Source organism: Perca flavescens, chromosome 23 (genome assembly GCF_004354835.1).
Source record: "Perca flavescens isolate YP-PL-M2 chromosome 23, PFLA_1.0, whole genome shotgun sequence".
NCBI lineage: Eukaryota > Metazoa > Chordata > Actinopteri > Perciformes > Percidae > Perca > Perca flavescens.
In genome coordinates, this window is record NC_041353.1 from 1,302,466 (window position 1) to 1,326,969 (window position 24,504).

Genomic DNA, 24,504 nt, shown 5'->3' on the forward strand with positions numbered 1-24,504 from the left:
TTCCCTTATTAATAAAAAAGCAAAGGGTGGCTACTTTGAAGAATCTAAAATATAAGACATGTTTTCAGTTATTTCACACTTTTTTGTTAAGTACATAATTCCATATGTGTTCATTCATAGTTTTGATGCCTTCAGTGAGAATCTACAATGTAAATAGTCATGAAAATAAAAAGGAAACACATTGAATGAGAAGGTGTGTCCAAACTTTTGGCCTGTACTGTATATAACAGCTGTTACGTCAGTTCTACTTTACTCACTCAACACTTGTCTTTATTGTTATTACTGTAAAGTCTTAATGTAGCTGTAGCCTGCTTTTCCCATTAGGTTTGACTTTATGTTATTTTAGACTGAATCTAGCTGTCGGCTAGCGGTTAGCCGAAATAGCTGTTAGCTAAACTAACGTTAGCTTCCCGGTGGAGGCTAGCCATAGGCTAGCGTGGAACAGATCGGGCAGTGTCGTATCCTCGGTAAAACAGTATTATCTTGCGCATGTGCAGAACGGATTGTGTACCAACAACAAGTATAAAAACGGGTAATTAAGAACCTCCAATATGGCCGCAGGAAGGTACGTTACATCAGAAAAAAGCCCTTTATACAAACTGAACACATTCTGTTTCTGTAGCTGAACACATGGAGGGTTAGCATCTCATGGCGCGTTTCCATCGCCCACGTGTTTTGTGATGAATTCGGCAGACGAGTAACGCAACTAAACACAAATTATTCAAATTAGGGATGCACCGTATCCAGGATTCGGCTTCGGATTCGGCCGAATATTGGGCTTTTTGACAGGAAGGTGTTTACGTAGGTGGAGCGTTCAACGCAGCAGGCTGTGAGGAAGTGGACATGGATCTGGTGAGCAGTAGGCTGTGAGGAAGTGGACATGGATCTGGTGAGCAGTAGGCTGTGAGGAAGTGGACATGGATCTGGTGAGCAGTAGGCTGTGAGGAAGTGGACATGGATCTGGTGAGCAGAACAAGTTGTTGTTTGGCAGAACTTTCAGTCAAAAGAAGACATTCAAGTCCAGCTACACGTTCAATCTTTTCAATGCTGATTGGTCTGGTGGTGGCGAGGACCCTAAACTATACACAACATGGCCGCTGTTACAACATCTGGTCTGAAACATCTGGAAGAATACGAGTTGTGCATGAAGGAATCTCCAGACAGCAGCCAGAATGCAGCAACTTCAGGTACAGCAAAGGAAGGACAGTCCCTGTTTACTTCATTCATGAGTTTACTGGGTTCATGGACTGAGGATGGGAGGAGGAGTCAGCACAATCTCAACCAGGGGGTTCAGGATTCAGCCGAACCCCAAAAAATCTGGATTTGGTGCATCCCTACATGAATACTGACTTTGCGGGTGGTGGGTCACCTGCCAACACGGACATTTTGTTTTTGTACGTTCACAGTTTTCCAAAACTGTCCAAACTCACTTAGACAAAAGTATTGGGAGGGTTGGCGTTACTGGTCCAGGCTACCTTCTTTTCTTTCGCCTCTCGCTCAAACTTATCGTACACCGAGTCCTTGGCGACTGTCTTCGCTTGCACGGGGATTTCCACCACGCCGATGTAGTTCTTCTTGGCCATCCGAGAGCTCGCCGTGATGGTGTAGGCGTTGCTGCGGTAGCACTTCATGGACGACATGCAGAAGGTCTCCCTCATGCCCCGTCTGAAGTTTGCGTTGTACACGGAGTACAGGGTCGGTTTAGAGGCCGTGGAGCTGAAGCTGAGCCAGGCGATGGCGGTGAAGAACGGCAGCCCGTCCAACTCCCGCGGGTGCCACAGCTGTGCCACGTAGAACGGGGTCCACGTGAGGAAGAACACCGAATTGAGCACGAGGAACATCTTGATGGTCTTGACTTTAGTCCTCGGGACGATGTTCATCGTGCGGCGAACCGTGTGCCCGTCGGCGCTGATCCTCCAGATGTACCGGACGACCCGCTGGTAGAAGGACACGATCAGGGCCACCGGGACGAAGAGACCGAACACTAAGTGAACGGCGCCGTAGGAGATACCGCCCCAGCTGTCTGGAAGGAAAAAGTCACAATGAGCGCCACCACCACCGCCGCCGCCGCGAGTAGTAGTAGACACGGAGCCGTAGAAGAAGACGCAAGGAGACACGAAGGCTGCGTCGAACAGCCAGGACGCCACGATCATCTTCTTCGCTTTCTCTCGGGACACCTTGAAGCTGAGCGGGTACACGATGGTGTAGAACCGGTCCACGGAGATGGAGAGCAGCACGTAGACCTGCACGCCGGGGCAGAGGTGCTGCAGGTACCTGTAATCGGCAAAATTTATATTCAAGCATACAGTACAGGTCAAAAGTTTGGACACACCTTCTCATTCAATGCGTTTCCTTTTTACTTTCATGACTATTTACATTGTAGATTCTCACTGAAGGCATCAAAACTATGGATGAACACATATGGAATTATGTACTTAACAAAAAAGTGTGAAATAACTGAAAACATGTCTTATATTTTAGATTCTTCAAAGTAGCCACCCTTTGCTTTTTTATTAATAAGGGAAATAATTCCACTAATTAACCCTGACAAAGCACACCTGTGAAGGTAAAACCATTTCAGGTGACTACCTCATGAAGCTCATTGAGAGAACACCAAGGGTTTGCAGAGTTATCAAAAAAAGCAAAGGGTGGCTACTTTGAAGAATCTAAAATATAAGACATGTTTTCAGTTATTTCACACTTTTTTGTTAAGTACATAATTCCATATGTGTTCATTCATAGTTTTGATGCCTTCAGTGAGAATCTACAATGTAAATAGTCATGAAAATAAAAAGGAAACGAATTGAATGAGAAGGTGTGTCCAAACTTTTGGCCTGTACTGTACTCAGTTTTTTATTTTAGAGTATTGGTGATGTAACAGTACATTTCATTGTTTATGCGCCCTGGGTTTTTATGTATTTTGTCCTTTTCTTTTCATAATGGCATATTATTTTACTCCTAATGTTTGCCCTTTTGTATTATACTACTTTGAAAACACTTAATAAACATATTGAAGAATCATAAGCATAATTCCTTATATTTTTATGTTTTTTTTCCTACTTTCATTTACTTAAAATACTGAAAGAGAGTTTATCTCATTCCCACTTCTTGATGTTGATTCTAAGTGAGACCTCCAGTCTGGAACATAGTGTGAGCACTGTTCGCCTGAACCGATAAAGGTGCAAGGCCACATTAAACTATCTTTCTCTACCTATTTTTCCCATGCCAGTTGAGATTGGGGGGGTAAAAGTCGTACAGGGAGGAGGCGAGATGTCTCTGAGATGTCTTTTCTTTTTTTATTGTCTTCATGTGTATCAGATTTCCTGTAAGAACTGCAGCGTCATAACAAGCCAAGTGTGTGTGCTGTCACTCTGAAGATGCATATGAGCCTGGTGTTTCTGTTCACTCATTTGAGGGACTGACTCCACACTGGGCTGCTGTGCCTTTTGGGAAATCATGTTACTCTACTGATTTTGTACCTCCTAGATTTAAGAGTAATTTAGGTAAGGAGTCCTTTTGTATGTAGCAACAAGCCTGTGGAACAGGTTGCCAGGAAATCTAAAAGATGGTCACAAGTTTAGGAGGTTTTATGCAGGCACTGAAAAAATGGCTCAGATGCCAATCGTAGTATGAGGATTTATTACTGTATTGTTTTAAGGATCTATTTAATATATGTATGGTTTGTGATGATTGATGCTTGATCTGCTGCCACTTGCTCCTCCACCCCCCCAAGGGACCACAATGGAAATAAGGTTCAGGGCTTTATTGTGTTATCCTGACTTTGATTTGTTTTTAATGTATGGTGCATAGTTGTATCGTATTTTATAATGAAATGGGCAAAGAAAATCAATCAATCAATCAATCCTATATTTGCAAATATATTTTTAATGTAAAATCCCGCACACTGACCGTTACGCAAGCAATAATTTATTTGAAAAATACAACGTTTCGGTGAAATATCTTCATCAGGACCTGACGAAGGTCTGAGACCGAAAGGTTGTATTTTTCTAATAAATTATTGCTTACGTAACGTCAGTGTGCGGGATTTTCTTTTTTCCGACGTCTACCGAACATCCAGTATTGACGTCGAAAGGACCTCTGTATAAGGGCTAATTGAAGTCCAACTGTGGTCATTGGGGACGTCTTTTCTACGTCAAATTCAAACTAATTTCAGACATCTTATTTTAATAATGCTTCTTGGCTCTGTGCATAACTGTAGTCCCATTTCAGAAGGTGGCATACTGTTATTTTCCTACAGCTTAATTTGGTTGTCTCAGCAGCAGATTATAACTGGCAACACTTACAAAGGTGTAATGCATTTCCAGTTCAATCCTGCAGCAGCTGCTGAGTGAAACTAAGCTACAGGGAAAGTAACCGTTACAGGAAATGGGTCATCCACCTTCTGGAAAAAGGGTCTATGATCTTGATCATATCCTACGCACCTGCCCAACAAAAGAGGTGCGCAAAAAAAGTTTTCTTACGTTGCACAAATATATTTTTAAAAGGTCCCATGGCATGAAAATTTCACTTTATGAGGTTTTTTAACATTAATGAGTTCCCCCAGCCTGCCTATGGCCCCCCAGTGGCTAGAAATGGTGATAGGTGTAAACCGAGCCCTGGGTATCCTGCTCTGCCTTTGAGAAAATGAAAGCTCAGATGGACCAATCAGGAATCTTCTCCTTATGAGGTCATAAGGAGCAAGGTTACCTCCCCTTTCTCTGCTTTGCCTGCCCAGAGAATTTGGTCCACCCATGAGGGAGAGAGAGAGAGAGAGAGAGAGAGACATCATGGCTTTCAAACGAGCAAAGTGGCAGTTGGTCAAGACCACACCCCCACCCTCCATCTTGCCCCCCCCCCCCTCCTCCTCTAGCTTCAGACACAGAAATGGCACATCCTAAGGAAAGCTCATTGTGGGACTGGCTCTAGTGGCTGTAATGCTGCACCAAAGCTGAATTTCGGGAAAGAGACTTCAGATACAGTATTAGGGGACCTCTAAGGTCTATATAAAAGAGACTTCAGATACAGTATTAGGGGACCACTAAGGTCTATATAAAAGAGACTTCAGATACAGTATTAGGGGACCACTAAGGTCTATATAAAAGAGACTTCAGATACAGTATTAGGGGACCACTAAGGTCTATATAAAAGAGACTTCAGATACAGTATTAGGGGACCACTAAGGTCTATATAAAAGAGACTTCAGATACAGTATTAGGGGACCACTAAGGTCTATATAAAAGAGACTTCAGATACAGTATTAGAGGACCACTAAGGTCTATATAAAAGAGACTTCAGATACAGTATTAGGGGACCACTAAGGTCTATATAAAAGCATCCAAAGAGCACCATGTCATGGGACCTTTCATAAAATACAAAAACCTAACTTGGTTTTAGTCTTCGACTGTCTTATTCGTGTCACTTCACTAAACTTTGAACCTCTAGCCCTGCTGCAAAGGAAACGTCCACTACGTACCGCACAGCCTTGCAGGCGCCTGCGCTCAGTGGCCAGTGTCCCGACGCGACCTGCAGGAGGATGAAAGGCGCCCAGCCCAGACTCATGAGCAAGTCGGCGCACGCCATAGACACCACGAAGTAGTTCGTGGTGGATTGAGTCCGCCGGCTGCGGTGGATGACCAAACAGACGAGCGCATTTCCCAGGATGGAAACCAACCAGAGGACACCGAACACCAAACCCAAAACGGCCGCCTCGCCCGAAGTCAGCTCGTAGGAGACGCCGGTGCCGTTGGGCGGGCAGGAGGACACGCCACCGCTGCCGCTACTGCACGGGGTAGTTGTGGTTGAGGTTGCCAGGACAGTGGAGTTTTCTCTCTGAGAGTAGTTTAATGACATCTGATACATGAAGGACGGAGAGTAAAGGGAGGGATGGACACCGACCGACTGGGCGTACACCATCGCTACACCGCTGCACCGGAGAAAAGCTGTGGACACAAAAAGACACGTTCACCGTTAGTACGATCATCATCGCTCACCGCTTGGTTGGTCAAACGGAAGATTTTTTGCAGCAGAAAATCAGAACGACAAGGTACAGCAAATCATTTGTGCAGATCCGACGCAGCGCAAAGCCAGATGCAGTTGTCAGTTTCCCGTCCAGCGCCCACGTCATTTAAATAGCAAATGCACCTGCACCCATGGGTGTGCTGGTCTTACAGGGAGGTGTGTTCAGGTGCATTCTGGGTGTGCTGGTCTTACAGGGAGGTGTGTTCAGGTGCATTCTTGGTGTGCTGGTCTTACAGGGAGGTGTGTTCAGGTGCATTCTGGGCGTGCTGGTCTTACAGGGAGGTGTGTTCAGGTGCATTCTGGGCGTGCTGGTCTTACAGGGAGGTGTGTTCAGGTGCATTCTGGGCGTGCTGGTCTTACAGGGAGGTGTGTTCAGGTGCATTCTGGGTGTGCTGGTCTTACAGGGAGGTGTGTTCAGGTGCATTCTGGGCGTGCTGGTCTTACAGGGAGGTGGTGTGTTCAGGTGCATTCTGGGCGTGCTGGTCTTACAGGGAGGTGTGTTCAGGTGCATTCTGGGCGTGCTGGTCTTACAGGGAGGTGTGTTCAGGTGCATTCTGGGCGTGCTGGTCTTACAGGGAGGTGTGTTCAGGTGCATTCTGGGCGTGCTGGTCTTACAGGGAGGTGTGTTCAGGTGCATTCTGGGCGTGCTGGTCTTACAGGGAGGTGTGTTCAGGTGCATTCTGGGCGTGCTAGTCTTACAGGGAGGTGTGTTCAGGTGCATTCTGGGTGTGCTGGTCTTACAGGGAGGTGTGTTCAGGTGCATTCTGGGTGTGCTGGTCTTACAGGGAGGTGTGTTCAGGTGCATTCTGGGTGTGCTGGTCTTACAGGGAGGTGTGTTCAGGTGCATTCTGGGCGTGCTGGTCTTACAGGGAGGTGTGTTCAGGTGCATTCTGGGCGTGCTGGTCTTACAGGGAGGTGTGTTCAGGTGCATTCTGGGCGTGCTGGTCTTACAGGGAGGTGTGTTCAGGTGCATTCTGGGCGTGCTAGTCTTACAGGGAGGTGTGTTCAGGTGCATTCTGGGTGTGCTGGTCTTACAGGGAGGTGTGTTCAGGTGCATTCTGGGTGTGCTGGTCTTACAGGGAGGTGTGTTCAGGTGCATTCTGGGTGTGCTGGTCTTACAGGGAGGTGTGTTCAGGTGCATTCTGGGCCTGCTGGTCTCACAGGGAGGTGTGTTCAGGTGCATTCTGGGCGTGCTGGTCATACAGGGAGGTGTGTTCAGGTGCATTCTGGGGGTGCTGGTCTTACAGGGAGGTGTGTTCAGGTGCATTCTGGGCCTGCTGGTCTCACAGGGAGGTGTGTTCAGGTGCATTCTGGGCGTGCTGGTCTTACAGGGAGGTGTGTTCAGGTGCATTCTGGGAGTATTACTATCTTGAGGCAGTGGGAAGTGATCGCGCCATTGACCAACAAAAACCTGGTCTAAAGTCAATAACGCAGCATTTCATTGTTATTTTAACAGAGCATTAGTAAAACGCTCCTAGGCTCGTGCACACTATTCTTGTTACACACACACACACACACACACACACAGCAGAAGATTACAAATAAAAATATTACGGTGCAAATCCTCCATCATAACAGCAATGCTCCAAGGTCCAAATGCGCCTGGCTTTTAAAGGGAATGGGAGATGATCTCTGATTGGTTGATTGCATGTTACGCCCAAAACACACCTCTGATTAATGAAGACACCAAGGACAACCCTTTAGGACCATGTACCCTAAACACACCTCTGATTAATGAAGACACTAAGGACAACCCTTTAGGACCATGTACCCTAAACACACCTCTGATTAATGAAGACACTAAGAACAACCCTTTAGAACCATGTTCCCTAAACACACATCTGATTAATGAAGACACTAAGAACAACCCTTTAGGAACCAAACACACCTGTTAATGAAGACCAACCCTTTAAACACACCTCTGATTAATGAAGACACTAAGGATCTGATTAATGAAGACACTAAGGACAACCCTTTAGGACCATGTTCCCTAAACACACCTCTGATTAATGAAGACACTAAGGACAACCCTTTAGGACCATGTTCCCTAAACACCTTTTAATGAAGGACAACCCTTTATGTTCCCTAAACACACCTCTGATTAATGAAGACACTAAGAACAACCCTTTTTTAGGACCATGTTCCCTAAACACACCTCTGATTAATGAAGACACTAAGAACAACCCTTTAGGACCATGTTCCCTAAACACACCTCTGATTAATGAAGACACTAAGAACAACCCTTTAGGACCATGTTCCCTAAACACACCTCTGATTAATGAAGACACTAAGGACAACCCTTTAGGACCATGTTCCCTAAACACACCTCTGATTAATGAAGACTACTAAGGACCAAAACACCTTTAATGGACCAACCCTTTAGGACCATGTACCCTAAACACACCTCTGATTAATGAAGACACTAAGGACAACCCTTTAGGACCATGTACCCTAAACACACCTCTGATTAATGAAGACACTAAGGACAACCCTTTAGGACCATGTTCCCTAAACACACCTCTGATTAATGAAGACACTAAGAACAACCCTTTAGGACCATGTACCCTAAACACACCTCTGATTAATGAAGACACTAAGGACAACCCTTTAGGACCATGTTCCCTAAACACACCTCTGATTAATGAAGCCACTAAGGACAAACCTTTAGGACCATGTTCCCTAAACACACCTCTGATTAATGAAGACACTAAGGACAACCCTTTAGGACCATGTCAAACCTTTGAAGACACTAGGACCATGTTCCCTAAACACACCTCTGATTAATGAAGACACTAAAACACAGACCATGTACCCTAAACACACCTTTTAATGACCTAAGGACAACCCTTTAGGACCATGTTCCCTAAACTCTGATTAATGAAGCCACTAAGGACAAACCTTTAGGACCATGTTCCCTAAACACACCTCTGATTAAGGTGGTCAAACCTTTAGGACCATGTTCCCTAAACACAGACCCTTTTTACCAGCGTCAAACTAGCAGAAGGGCTTTGGACACGCCCGGTAAAATAGGGCCTAGAAACTGTCTTTAGGACCCTCACTGAATCTTTGCAATAATGCAACTTTAATTTCTCTTTTTCAACGTGAATATTGCACGTTGGATACAATTTTCATTATTGTTTTATTAGGTTATGAACTGCTTATTGTTCTAGTGTCTTATGTCTGTGTTGTATATTTTCTTGAGTGTACTGACCATATTATATATGTGTTTCTGCTTCTTTTTTTTAAGGAGGTGTGTAAGACCACATGAGTTTCCCCTTGGAGGATAATAAAGTTGACTTTGTGTTTGGTATTTAGTGGTTGGGTTGAGTTTCCTTTCTGACCGATAGCCAACCCTCGTTAACCGACAAGCAGGCAACAGAGTCCCAGTTCAGGAATAAAGTACCTTTGAGTTTCTTTTTCTACATATAACCATCTGTCACACCTCTAACTAGGATTGGGCATCGTGAATTGAACCCTACTCTTGGAATCGTTTGGAAGATTTGGTTTCAAATGCTTTATTTTATGTTGAAAAAGCTGTAAAACTGCAAACCACACTGAATCAAAATAAAACTTTCCTCTTATTTGTGAAATAAGAATGTGACTATTAGAGCTGCACGATATTCAGAATTAAGAACCTGCTTCATTGGCCAGGTTTGCACAAACAAACAAGGAATTTGACTCCAGTGAATCTCTGCTCTCTAAGCACAACACTCACTTAACAAAAACAGAAAGACAGTGATTTATATATATATATATATATATATATATATATATATATATATATATATATATAATATATAAAAAATATATAAAAATACATGAGGAAAATGTCAAATTATGATAATTTGGACTGATTTACGATATTGGAGGGAATGATCAATTTCTTGGATCATCATTCTCATTTTCACACAAATAAACACAAATAAAAATGTACTATTAGTCATGAAGTGAGATTTTTTAAAAGAATCTGTACCAAAACAAATCTGTTTCCTGTCTCCGTAGTACCGCACCACTTCATTCACAACGGTTAGACACATATTTAGCCTTTAACAAATATTGCGCTCCCCTCCTGCGATTTGGATATTGCACTAGTCCATGTTGCGATTTCGATAAAATTGCGATTACTTCGTGCAGCCCTACATGTGATCCGCTTCAACTCCGGCCCTCAAAGAACCAGAATCGAAAGGAAGAATTGGAATTGTTCAAATCCAAACGATGCCCGACCCTACCTCTAACCCAAGGGTCTCAAACCATTGCTTTTACTAAGAAATGCACTACCTTAACTTTATTGCTTTTAATCACTTTTATTGCTCCTTTATTGCTTTTTGCTATTCATTTTTTGTATGATACTGTATTTATTGTATGACATTTAGTGTGGACGGCAAAGTAAGACTTTCATTGTGCAGGGAAACATGCTTTCTGTCTGTGCATATGACAATAAACTCTTTGAACTGATGTGAACTGAACTTAATTGAGGCCCATGGGATATTTTGTGCCCCCCTACATGACATCAAAGTTTAGTGTCAGTGCGGCCCGCGCGTTGTTCTGAAACAAACCTTTCTGCTGAGTCCTTGCGTGTGCTGTGCTTGCCACGCTTTTATTTTTTTTATCACTTACGGGCTACCGTAACCAAAATGGTCAGCTTCCCTTCAGAACTCTATGGCTCCATTCTGATGCTACCAAGCCATCACCTCCCGTTAGCATCCCATTGACTCCCATTCATTCTGACGTCACTCTGACAGAGAATAACTTTACATCTGAAGCGTTTAAAGACTCTATTTCTCCGTTGTTTATTTCTAAAGAAACACGACAATGTATAAAAGGCTCCATTACCTTGTAGCTCACGTTATGGCTCCGTAGCAGACGCTTTTATAACAATAGGCTAACGATTGGGTCATAACCACGAGACTTACTGTCACACAGTAGAGGAATTACCGTATAGTACAGGAGAAGCTCACAGGCAGTTTGGACTTCAATTATCTGTTTAGGTTTAATTACTAATGTTAACTAGCATGTTAGTGATCAGTAATTACTAATGTTAACTAGCATGTTAGTGATCAATAATTACTAATGTTAACTAGCATGTTAGTGATCAGTAATTACTAATGTTAACTAGCATGTTAGTGATCAATAATTACTAATGTTAACTAGCATGTTAGTGATCAGTAATTACTAATGTTAACTAGCATGTTAGTGATCAGTAATTACTAATGTTAACTAGCATGTTAGTGATCAGTAATTACTAATGTTAACTAGCATGTTAGTGATCAGTAATTAGCCTGTGTCTATGTTATCTCCTTACATATACCTACACTCTCCGTCTCTGTAAGATTGGGAATGATTGAGATTTCTCTCTCACAGCTACCAGAAGACTTCACACTTTCAGACACGTTGCTCACGTCACATCTACGTCTTCAAGCTCAGTTGGAGGCTGCTCAGTAAAGCAAGAGATCACCGGAAAAGTGCTTCTACTAGCCTTCACTGGTCTCCGTCCAGAGCAACGGGGTCTATTGGTCCATTGTATATATATCAATGACCGTAGCTAGTCTCGGGACAGCTTCCTGCAGCGTTTGTTGTCAACAGTTGACAAGATAGCCAACCGCGAAGTACCTGGGGAAGTATCAACGTTAGTCACTTGGTTGAATATATGTCTTCACCCAGTCCCAGTCATGTCTCTCTCAAAACGTGCCGTGAGGAGAGGTTGGCGACGAGCTCAGGCAGTTTCAGTGAAAGTGGGAGACAGAATATTTTGTTATCGAGCACAGGGGCCCCCCTACGTGTCTCATGTGCTCAGAGAAAGTTGAGGTGTATAAGGGATATAACAGCAGACCATCCATCCATCTTCGTCCGCTTATCCGGTGTCGGGTCGCGGGGGGAGCAGCTCCAGCAGGGGACCCCAAACTTCCCTTTCCCGAGCAACATTAACCAGCTCCGACTGGGGGATCCCGAGGCGTTCCCAGGCCAGGTTGGAGATATAATCCCTCCACCTAGTCCTGGGTCTTCCCCGAGGCCTCCTCCCAGCTGGACGTGCCTGGAACACCTCCCTAGGGAGGCGCCCAGGGGGCATCCTTACCAGATGCCCGAACCACCTCAACTGGCTCCTTTCGACGCAAAGGAGCAGCGGCTCTACTCCGAGCTCCTCACGGATGAGTGAGCTTCTCACCCTATCTCTAAGGGAGACGCCAGCCACCCTCCTGAGGAAACCCATTTCAGCCGCTTGTACCCTGGATCTCGTTCTTTCGGTCATGACCCAGCCTTCATGACCATAGGTGAGGGTAGGAACGAAAACTGACCGGTAGATCGAGAGCTTTGCCTTCTGGCTCAGCTCTCTTTTCGTCACAACGGTGCGATAGATTGAATGCAATACCGCACCCGCTGCGCCGATTCTCCGACCAATCTCCCGCTCCATTGTCCCCTCACTCGCGAACACAACCCCAAGGTACTTGAACTCCTTCACTTGGGGTAAGGACTCATTCCCTACCTGGAGAAGGCATTCCATCGGTTTCCTGCTGAGAACCATGGCCTCAGATTTAGAGGTGCTGATCCTCATCCCAACCGCTTCACACTCGGTTGCGAACCGATCCAGTGAGTGCTGAAGGTCGCAGGCCGATGATGCCATCAGGACCACATCATCTGCAAAGAGCAGCGATGAGATCCCCAGCCCACCAAACTGCAACCCCCCCACCCCGACTACGCCTCGATATCCTGTCCATAAATACTACAAACAGGATTGGTGACAAAGCGCAGCCCTGGCGGAGGCCAACCCTCACCTGAAACGAGTCCGACTTACTACCGAGAACCCGGACACAGCTCTCGCTTTGGTTGTACAGAGATTGGATGGCCCTGAGAAGAGACCCCCTCACCCCATACTCCTGCAGCACCTCCCACAGTATCTCCCGGGGACCCGGTCATACGCCTTCTCCAAATCCACAAAACACATGTAGACCGGTTGGGCATACTCCCAGGCTCCCTCCAGGATCCTTGCGAGAGTGAAGAGCTGGTCCGTTGTTCCACGACCAGGACGGAATCCGCATTGTTCCTCCTCAACCCGAGGTTCGACTATTGGCCGAACCCTCCTTTCCAGCACCTTGGAGTAGACTTTACCAGGGAGGCTGAGAAGTGTGATACCCCTATAATTGGCACACACCCTCTGGTCCCCCTTTTAAAAAGGGAACCACCACCCCAGTCTGCCACTCCTTTGGCACCGTCCCCAGACTTCCACGCAATGTTGAAGAGGCGTGTCAACCAGGACAGCCCCTCCACACCCAGAGCCTTGAGCATTTCTGGACGGATCTCATCAATCCCCTCGGGCTTTGCCACTGTGTAGTTGTTTGACTACATCAGTGACTTCCGCCTGGGAAATCGACGACAATCCCCCATTATCCTCCAGCTCTGCCTCTAACATAGAGGGCGTATTAGTCGGATTCAGGAGTTCCTCAAAGTGCTCCTTCCACCGCCCTATTACCTCCTCAGTTGAGGTCAACAGTGTCCCATCCTTACTGTACACAGCTTGGATGGTTCCCCGCCTCCTGAGGTGGCGAACAGTTTTCCAGAAGCACTTTGGTGCCGACCGAAAGTCCTTCTCCATGTCTTCTCCAAACTTCTCCCACACCCGCTGCTTTGCCTCTTTCACGGCAGAGGCTGCAGCCCTTAGGGCCCTTCGGTACCCTGCAACTGCCTCCGAGTCCTCCGGGATAACATATCCCGGAAAGACTCCTTCTTCAGTCGGACGGCTTCCTGACCACCGTTGTCCACCACGGTGTTCGTGGGTTACCGCCCCTTGAGGCACCTAAGACCCTAAGACCACAGCTCCTCGCTGCAGCTTCAGCAATGGAAACTTTGAACATTGTCCACTCGGGTTCAATGCCCCAGCCTCCACAGGGATGCACGAAAAGCTCCGCCGGAGGTGTGAGTTGAAAGTCTGTTGGACAGGGGCCTCCTCCAGACGTTCCCAATTTACCCGCACTACACGCTTGGGCTTACCAGGTCTGTCCAGAGTCTTCCCCCACCCTCTGACCCAACTCACCACCAGATGGTGATCGGTTGACAGCTCTGCCCCTCTCTTCACCCGAGTGTCCAAAACATACGGCCTCAGATCAGATGAAACGATTATGAAATCGATCATTGACCTTCGGCCTAGGGTGCTCTGGTACCAGGTACACTTATGAGCATCCCTATGTTCCGAACATGGTGTTCGTTATAGACAATCCATGACTAGCACAGAAGTCCAACAACAAACAACCACTCTGGTTTAGATCAGGGAGGCCGTTCCTCCCAATCACGCCTCTCCAGGTGTCTCCATCATTGCCCACGTGTGCGTTGGTCCCCCAGCAGAACAATGGAGTCCCCCACTGGAGCCCCATGCAGGACTCCAGTCAAGGTCTCCAAGAAGGCCGAATACTCCGAACTCCTGTTTGGTGCATATGCACAAACAACAGTCAGAGTTTTCCCCACAACCCGCAGGCGTGGGGAGGCGACCCTCTCGCCCACCGGGTAAACTCCAACACAGCGGCGCCAGCCGGGGCTTGTGAGTATCCCCACACCCGCCCGGGCGCCTCACACCCTGGGCAACTCCGGAGAAGAAAAGAGTCCAACCCCTATCCAGGAGTATGGTTCCAGAACCAAGACTGTGCGTAGAGGTAAGCCCCACCAGATCTAACCGGTAGCGCCCCACCTCCCGCACCAGTTCCGGCCCTTCCCCCACAGAGAGGTGACGCCCACGTCCCCAGAGCCAGCGTCTGCCGCCCGGGTCTGGTCCGTCGAGGCCCCTGACCTTCACTGCCACCCATGTGGCATCGCACCCGACCCCAACGGTTCCTCCCACAGGTGGTGGGCCCATGGGATGGAGAGGGAGTTGCCACGTAGCTTGTTCGGCTGTGCCCGGCCGGGCTCCGTGGCAAACCCGCCACCAGGCGCCGCCGACGAGCCCACCGCCTGGGCCTGGCTCCAGACGGGGCCCCGAGCTTCCTCCGGGCAGGGTCACTCCATCTCTGCTTAGCTTTTTCAGCAGACGTCATTACTCAACTAGACATGCTGAGGAGCATACAAAATACCAGCGAGATGAGAGGAAGAACCGGGTTGCCAAGCTTAAAAAAATGTCTAGTGAGCCAAGATTTATTGAAGAACTTTTGTTGAATACTTGATGCGGCCCAGCCTGACCCCCACTCTCCCTCTACCTCATTCACACATCCTTTCTGTTCATTTTTTGGGGCTTTTTCTGCCTTTATTTTAATAGGACAGCTAGATGAGAACGAGGGAAGACATGCAGGAAATGGTCACAGGTCGGATTCAAATCCTGGACCTCAGCTTCGAGGCATAAACCTCTCAGCACATGTGCGCCTGCTCTACCCGCTGAGCCAACCCGGGCCACACCTTAATATTCATTTTGAATGTGGGTGGTGCATTTGGGCTGCAGCGGGGGAGACGCAAACATTTTTTTTGGTGTGAATGCCCCTTAATTTCATCAATCCTTCCCAGGGATCCAGTTTGTTAGATTAATCCTTCCCAGGGATCCAGTTTGTTTGATCAATCCTTCCCAGGGATCCAGTTTGTTAGATTAATCCTTCCCAGGGATCCAGTTTGTTTGATCAATCCTTCCCAGGGATCCAGTTTGTTTGATTAATCCTTCCCAGGGATCCAGTTTGTTTGATCAATCCTTCCCAGGGATCCAGTTTGTTAGATTAATCCTTCCCAGGGATCCAGTTTGTTTGATCAATCCTTCCCAGGGATCCAGTTTGTTTGATCAACCCTTCCCAGGGATCCAGTTTGTTTGATCAATCCTTCCCAGGGATCCAGTTGGTTTGATTAATCCTTCCCAGGGATCCAGTTTGTTTGATTAATCCTTCCCAGGGATCCAGTTTGTTTGATCAATCCTTCCCAGGTATCCAGTTTGTTTGATCAATCCTTCCCAGGGATCCAGTTAGTTTGATCAATCCTTCCCAGGGATCCAGTTTGTTTGATCAATCCTTCCCAGGGATCCAGTTTGTTTGATCAATCCTTCCCAGGGATCCAGTTGGTTTGATTAATCCTTCCCAGGGATCCAGTTTGTTTGATTAATCCTTCCCAGGGATCCAGTTAGTTTGATTAATCCTTCCCAGGGATCCAGTTAGTTTGATTAATCCTTCCCAGGGATCCAGTTGGTTTGATTAATCCTTCCCAGGGATCCAGTTTGTTTGATCAATCCTTCCCAGGGATCCAGTTTGTTTGATCAATCCTTCCCAGGGATCCAGTTGGTTTGATTAATCCTTCCCAGGGATCCAGTTAGTTTGATTAATCCTTCCCAGGGATCCAGTTAGTTTGATTAATCCTTCCCAGGGATCCAGTTAGTTTGATTAATCCTTCCCAGGGATCTGGTTGAGTGTCCACAGAGCTCCTGCTCTCCTCTGAGAACATCCATTAAGGATGTGAAGAAGCCCATCGGGGGTTTATCGCTGCCTTTGTGTTTACTCTGCTGAAGTTCAGCCATAGCAACCTGATGCATCCAGAGAAACCTGCCGACACTCACAGATACACTCAGGGCCCTGATTTAACCATCTGAGGTCACGGTGTGGAGCACCTGGTGCAGGTGTGTTTAGGGCGTGTCCAAATCCCCTTCTGCTAGTTTGACGCTGGTAAAAAAGGGTCTGTGTTTAGGGTACATGGTCCTAAAGGGTTGTTCTTAGTGTCTTCATTAATCAGAGGTGTGTTTAGGGTACATGGTCCTAAAGGGTTGTTCTTAGTGTCTTCATTAATCAGAGGTGTGTTTAGGGTACATGGTCCTAAAGGGTTGGTCTTAGTGTCTTCATTAATCAGAGGTGTGTTTTGGGCGTAACATGCAATCAACCAATCAGAGATCATCTCCCATTCATCAACCAATCAGAGATCATCTCCCATTCATCAACCAATCAGAGATCATCTCCCATTCCCTCTAAAAGCCAGGCGCGTTTGGACCTTGGAGCATTGCTGTTATGATGGAGGATTTACACCCTAATATTTGTATTTGTAATCTTCTGTATGTGTGTTTGTGTGTGTTTGTGTTTGTGTTTGTGTGTGTGTGTGTGTGTGTGTGTGTGTGTGTGTTGCTGTGCGTCCCTGTGTGTGTAACAAGCATAGTGTGTCTGTGCTGTGCACGAGCCTAGCAGCATTTTACTAATGCTCTGTTAAAATAACAATGAAATGCTGCGTTATTGACTTTAGACCAGGTTTTTGTTGGTCAATGGAGCGATCACTTCCTGCTGCCTCAAGATAACAATACTATAGGAATGCACCTGAACACACCTCCCTGTAAGACCAGCACGCCCAGAATGCACCTGAACACACCTCCCTGTAAAACCAGCACGCCCAGAATGCACCTGAACACACCTCCCTGTAAAACCAGCACGCCCAGAATGCACCTGAACACACCTCCCTGTAAGACCAGCACGCCCAGAATGCACCTGAACACACCTCCCTGTAAGACCAGAATGCACCTGAACACACCTCCCTGTAAGACCAGCACGCCCAGAATGCACCTGAACACACCTCCCTGTAAGACCAGCACGCCCAGAATGCACCTGAACACACCTCCCTGTAAGACCAGCACGCCCAGAATGCACCTGAACACACCTCCCTGTAAGACCAGCACGCCCAGAATGCACCTGAACACACCTCCCTGTAAGACCAGTATGCCCAGAATGCACCTGAACACACCTCCCTGTAAGACCAGCACGCCCAGAATGCACCTGAACACACCTCCCTGGAAGACCAGTATGCCCAGAATGCACCTGAACACACCTCCCTGTAAGACCACAGATTGTTGCAGGTGTATTTGTTATTTAAACGATGAGGCGCTGGACGGGAAACTGACAGCTGGGTCGGTCTTAAACTAGCAGAGACTTTTGGGTCGGGCTTTGCGCTGCGCCGGGTGCGAGATAGGAGCCCCCAGACTCATGCTGGACTCGTGTATTCAGACTCAAGCTGTGCTTACCGATCACAAAAAACAATGTTTAGGGTTTAAGAGTAAAAACTCTTTAAAGTGACTAAATAACATCAGAGCATCCGCAAACAATGTTTGCTGAACACCCCCAAGTTAATCCTTTTAAGATATAAATTGAGGGGAAGCTGCAAAGCGGAAAAAGACAAAAGAGTCTGACATGCTAGATCACGTGTCAAACTCGAGGCCCGCGGGCCAAATCTGGCCCCTCGCAGATTATGATCCGGTCCGCATATCAATTTAGGTTGACAATACATTTTGGCCCACCTAGTTTTGTCAGTTTTTCTGACGTTTTTGTCACTGTTGCCGAAATCTTTTACATTTTTTCTGACATTATTTGTAATTTTTTCGAACATTTTTTTATTTTTTCTGACATTTTTGAGCGCTTCTTTTCTGTGATGGCTGAGGAACTTCTTCAGGACTTCATGTCGGCCAAACTGTAAGAGAGAAGACTATTTCATACATGCAATAATACAGTCGAATATATTTTACTTTTTTGATTAAATAAAAGACTATCAATAAACTAAACATGTCTGGCCCTTGATGTGATTCTTATTTTCCAGTGTGGCCTTCTGGGAAGTGGAGTTTGACCCCTCCCTGCGTTAGAGTTTCTGCGTCCCAGTAAACGGTAAAGACACACCGACCCTTCGTCATCGGGCTCGACTCTGATCCTGGCATTAGTCAAACTTCCACCTCGCGCCTCACGGTTCGGTTCCTCACAGCGAAACACCTCGCGAGACCACAACATGTTTTAAATGTCAGAAGACCGAGGGTGAGAAAAATGCACAGCAGCAAAACATCGCAAAAATGTTAGCTCATAAATGCTCTGGTAACCTGGCTATGTAGCCTAGCTGCCTCGCTACGCTTACAATGAAATGCAATGTCCGAACCTGCTAGCGGGTGACCTGTCGGCTAGCTGAATCATTTTGAGTGTTTAAACTATCTCCAGTGGTCTGTTTGGTGGTGTGTGTTTGCCCTGTTTAAGTTTGTGTGACATATAAACAACAATCCGTGTTGCTACAAGCGTCAGTGTTCGCCAACAAAACATGTAATCAAACAAATGCACAAGTAGCCTGGCTAGCTAGCTGCCTGGCTAGGCTACAATGAAATCCAATGTCCGAACATGCTAGTGATTAGCCTGTCGGCTAGCTGAAAAGTTTGAGTGTTTAAACTAACATATACAGTGATCTATTTAGTGGTGTGTATGTGCCCTAACTAAGTTCGTGTGTCATATGAACCACAATTTGTGTTGATAGAAGTACCGATGTTGGTGTAGAAACATTTTAATCACATCAAAATGTTCATGCTACGGTGCTGATAACCTCCGCCATCTTGGTCAAACTTTTTTTGTAACTCCAAACACAAACACACGGACCTGATTGGTTCTCGAGTGGTTCTCATTTGAATAAAGTTAAACTTTTGACAACTTTATTTCGCTCCCCTCGATGCTTCGCTCTCATCTCGCTCAATCAGGGCGAAATAAAGTTAAAGGTACTTTATTTGTCACATACACGTACATGTAGCAAAATTCATTCTCTGCATTTAACCCATCCCTCAAGGGAGCAGTGGGCAGCCAATGACAGCACCTGGGGACGAACTCAAGATCTGAGCCAGTGCCTTGCACAAGAGGACCTGGAGAACCTGGTACATGTTTTTGATGGTGGGGTAAACCAGAGAACCCGGAGGAAACCCACGCAAACATGGGGAGAACATGCAAACTCCCCACAGAAAGACCCCGGGACCACCTGGATTCGAACCCAGAACCTTCTTGCTGTGAGGCCACAGTGCTAACCATTGGGCCACCATGCTGCCCTGTCAACGTTAGGGGCTTAAAACCCGACCGAGCCAGGCGTGCAAACATTACCCCGTGCGTGTTAGAATCAATTTTTTAGGTTTCAATGTTTTGTTTTTAAGGCCTCGGCGTATTTGTCCGAGATTTGATTGAGATAGATTGAGCACAACAGGTCGTCCAATCAACTTTCAAAGTCCAAATTCTTCGGTACAAACTGGCCAAGCCTGATCTTCTACAGAAACTTGATACTTATATGATAGTTTGGAGATATGAATGTTATGGTTTATTGGGTCCAACGCCTTTCTGATGTCTAGAAAGACGGCCCCCACCAAGTTTCCCTCGTCTATGTAAGTTTGGATTTTTTTTCCAGTAAATAAAGATTTGCACTACGAGTCGTTTTGCGGAGTTACGAACCGGAAGTTGCAAAAAGAGCCCCCCCGAGGTCGTATAGATACGACTCGTCAAGTCGTCTGAACTCGGAGGACCCCGAGTTCACTTTCAAAGATGGCTACGTCGTGCATCACACGTAGTAAACATTGTGGTTTTCTACAATTTTAAGCACTTTTTTCTTTGTTGTAACCAAATGAAGAAGTGGTACACATAGTGCTGTATACTACTACCTATAGACATGTCTCTACAGTCTTATTAGGAGTTAAACATAGTGCTGTATACTACTACCTATAGACATGTCTCTACAGTCTTATTAGGAGTTAAACATAGTGCTGTATACTGCTACCTATAGACATGTCTCTACAGTCTTATTAGGAGTTAAACATAGTGCTGTATACTACTACCTATAGACATGTCTCTACAGTCTTATTAGGAGTTAAACATAGTGCTGTATACTGCTACCTATAGACATGTCTCTACAGTCTTATTAGGAGTTAAACATAGCGCTGTATACTGCTACCTATAGACATGTCTCTACAGTCTTATTAGGAGTTAAACATAGTGCTGTATACTGCTACCTATAGACATGTCTCTATAGTCTTATTAGGAGTTAAATATCGCCTGATTAGTTATTTTGGAGCTTGTGCAGCTGAAATTGTCTAGAGATGCTCGGTTGCTATGACAACAATGGCTTTAAGCCGAGTCTGGAGCAGAAAGCAGAGCAGTAGCCTAACGTTAACGTTAATCAAAACCTAATTTTCATGTATTAAACTGTGAAATATATTTGTGTAATATGTCAATAACTGGGTGAATAGAATCCTAAATGTTACTAAAAATGTTACAAAAATCCATCTTTTCTCCGACTCGTAGTATCGTGTGACAAAAAGAAGGCAACAACCCCGCAGGTTATTCGTTTTTACGACACGGATGTGACGTCACACTCGAGCTACTAGTCGCGATCACAAGACAAGAAGAAGAACGTACCGTTAGATCTGAGCCCAGATTTTAAAGGATGCAGATAGTTATTTCTAGCTGATTTGTTAGTTGTGTTGCCACAATCTTTTTCAAAACCTTGGCTAAAAAACAGGAAGGATTCTTATTGGCCGATAACTGCCCACCTGATCCACTGGAATGACTCTAGCTTGTTTCCATATTTCTGGGAACTTCCCACTAGTCATGGAGGCGTCCTCCACAGTAGGGCTGCACAGTTAATCGCAATTTTATTGAAATCGCAAAAATGGAATACTACAATAAATTGCAATATTTGTTAAAGGCAAAATATGCGTCAAACCAGAGCCAGCCCGACCCGTAAGCGAACTAAGTGGCTGCTTAGGGGCTCTGAGGCTACCAGAGGGCCCCCAAGAGTGCTTGAAATGTCCCACAATAGAGGTCATAACAGAGCCAGTCTATTTAAAGATAGTGTTGCTGCTAACAGGTCTCACATTAGTCTTTAAATGCTTATTTGTACATTAGGAGTGCTTAAACTAATATTTACAATACACAAGTTGGTTTAGTTCCAAGTGCAGTGGCAGCATGTTACAATGTGGAGAGTCCCCCCAAACCAAATCCTGCTTAGGGCCCCCAGAAGTTCTAGGGCCGGCCCTGCGTCAAACCATTCTGAATGAAGTATAGTTTCGAACAGTACAATGGTCATATACAAGGCGCGTGAAATGGGGAACCCTAAATAAGCTACTAAAAGCTTTTCGGAGGGGCCCCGATAACAATAGTGTGGTGCTTAGAGACGTCCCAGGCAAGAAATCATATTCTACAGACTATCCTCGCAAAATTCACACTATAATGATTTTAATATTCAGAATTTTAATATTTTTCAATGAAAATATAATTATTATTATTATAATAATGTCCTCCAATATCGTGAATCATTTCGCGATTACAATATCAGTCAAAATAATCGCAATAAGATATTTTCCTCATATGGTGCAGCCCTCCGTCCGGAGCTCAACCAATCAGAATCATCGTTGGGGGCGGGGCTAAGCTCCGGACGGAGCCACGGTGCCTCTGCTAAATAGTCTCAGGAAGGAACTGGTTCTGGTGGAACATGTGGACCTTCAGAAGTAGTTTTAGTCGTGCAACAGAAAACTCTGATTGGACCTGTAGTTGGTGATAGACGGGGCCAAATCAACCAATCAGATCCAACTCTTGCCGAAACCTGTCAGGAGAAGAGCAAAAACATCTTTTCCTCCAAGAAAAGCCTCCAGTGCTGTTTGTTTTTTTTTGTTGCTCTTCTTTCAATGAAGGAATACTTTCTAATTCAGATAAAACTCGCTGCGATAGCTACGCTCATCTCCTCCGTGGACGACACGCCACGTTGGTTATACTGAACAGTCGCTTCTCGCTGGGTCACTTGAAATGAGTTTAAGAGGGTTGAGTTCCTGCCTGTTAAGCTTAGAGTTGAACAACTTAAACTTAATCATATGTACAGTATTATTAATGGTGTAGCCCCAAAGTATTTGGGATTTCAGATTTTAATGGTACATACTCAACATGCCCATGAGACTAGGGCCAGTATCCGTTCATGTAAGGTGCCTTGTGTGAATAGCGAAGCCAGAAAATCCTTTTTTTATACAGGAATTATTTTATGGAATAGTCTTCCACTTCATATCAAAATGGCAGTAACGAAAAGGGATTTTAGACATAAAGTTAGGGCCTACTTATGGAATAAAATAGATAATTAGGGGAAATAAAATCTAGATTGGGGACAGAGAAATGTATTGTTTGGTAGGTCATGGTGATTTAGCTGGTTTTTTGATGTGTAGTTTTATTTTTTTTATTGTTTTAATCTTAGGACTGCATGTTTTTGCATGTATTGTATGTCCTGTTCTCTTACATCAGGGACCATGTTGGAAAAAAGTGTTTTTCACTTTTACATGTTATCCCTTGGATCCCCTTGTTGTCTTTCTATATCCATAAATAAACCAAAACCAAAACCAAACCACACCTAAACCCGCCTCAAAACTCAACGCTGATTGGTCGGTCGTTTGGCTAACGGCTCCAAATTTCCTCTATCTCAAGATGCCAGACTGATCTGAGAGGAGAAAACTGGAGCTCACCAGATCAGGACACTCTCACCAGGTTAGGAGTATGGAGCGTCTACCCCAGTTCATGCAAACGCAAATGTAAAATTTCCAGCCAATAGGAATCCTTGGAGTTGATGGTGGAGGTAAATATTCATTAAAAAAGGACAAGTTGGTGAACGGGGCAACACAGATTTTTGATAATGAACAACTAAACACTTTACACACTGGACCTTTAATCACACTGAGCTCTTTAATATCAGCTGAGGCTCCTTTAAATCTCAGCCTGATCTCAGGGAGGACTTCAACCTCTTCATGGAAAAATACTGCGCACATCATCATCTGGTTTCATCTCTCCAGGTGCATCATGTCATTTCATGTCTGTTCTTTGATTTTAATATCTCACATCAAATGATCCGAGCTCAGACAGTACTTCTCTTGAGTAAATGTACTCTTACTGAAGTGGCAGTGTAGCTGCTGGAAAACAACATCACGTGGGACTCACACAGAGTGGATTCAATTAAATCTGCGCGCAAAATGTGATTATTTTGAAAGAAATATTAATAATAAAACACACATATGTTTGTAAAAAACAAATATTTTGGTCATTAGAGCTCCTTAGGTTAATCTGTAGCCTTATGCTGATCTATAGATCAGATATCTAATAAACAGCCCAAATAATTAAATAACGGATCCGTGTGAGAGCATCATGTCTCCGGCCTGCAACATGTCTGCTCCAGCAGGACTCACCGCGACGGATGCTGACTGATGCACGAAGAAGAAATAATAATCAAAATCATAGAAGAGCACGCTAAATAAAGCCCAGATAATAGCAGATGTTGCTTCCGGTGGGGGGGAGGGGGGGGGGTCTACAGGTGATCTAACCGACTGCAGACGCAGAAAAACGGGCGCTCGGACGCCACCGTGTCGGGCTGGGAACGAGTCCCGGCGCGGAGCCGCTTCTCTGGGTTAAATGTCGGCGTTAGTGGAGACTCACCGGTTCACTGCGGAGCTTCATGGTGGAGGACGAGCTGTTTACCGTGATCCGGTCAGGGAGGAAGAGAGGGAGGGAGGGAGGGGGGGAGGTCCGTAAAGGCAGTCTGTCTGTCTGTCTCTCTCTCTGCCTGTCTGTCTGTCTACCTCGGATAGATGTATCTTCTCTATACCTCCACTGATTTAAAGCATCAGAGATGGTTCAGCCAGTGAACTAAAGCTAACTCAAACTCAATAATATGACATCAGAGATCATGTGATCTCAGGGTTATACTGGCGTTCTTATCATTACACATTCAACAAAATCATCACTTCAAACACAAGTA

The 24,504-nt window shown here is 45.5% G+C and overlaps 2 protein-coding genes across 3 annotated transcripts in view; both read right to left on the reverse strand.

The window, feature by feature from the left end:
• LOC114550445 (NLR family CARD domain-containing protein 3-like) overlaps nucleotides 1-24,504 on the reverse strand; it is a 689,968-nt gene that overhangs the window by 482,928 nt on the left and 182,536 nt on the right. The window lies entirely within an intron of this gene.
• gpr19 (G protein-coupled receptor 19) lies at nucleotides 1,213-24,504 on the reverse strand. 2 transcript variants are annotated; one of them, XM_028571239.1, is made up of 3 exons: nucleotides 24,183-24,504; nucleotides 5,474-5,939; nucleotides 1,213-2,274 (listed from the first exon to the last, which is right to left on the reverse strand). In XM_028571239.1, the coding sequence occupies exons 2-3, from the start codon at nucleotides 5,911-5,913 to the stop codon at nucleotides 1,431-1,433; spliced, it is 1,284 nt and encodes a 427-aa protein (XP_028427040.1). In that variant the 5' UTR covers nucleotides 5,914-5,939; nucleotides 24,183-24,504; the 3' UTR covers nucleotides 1,213-1,430. The 2 variants fall into 2 exon arrangements, with proteins under 2 accessions (XP_028427040.1, XP_028427039.1); XM_028571238.1 differs by lacking the exon at nucleotides 24,183-24,504 and adding an exon at nucleotides 6,048-6,087.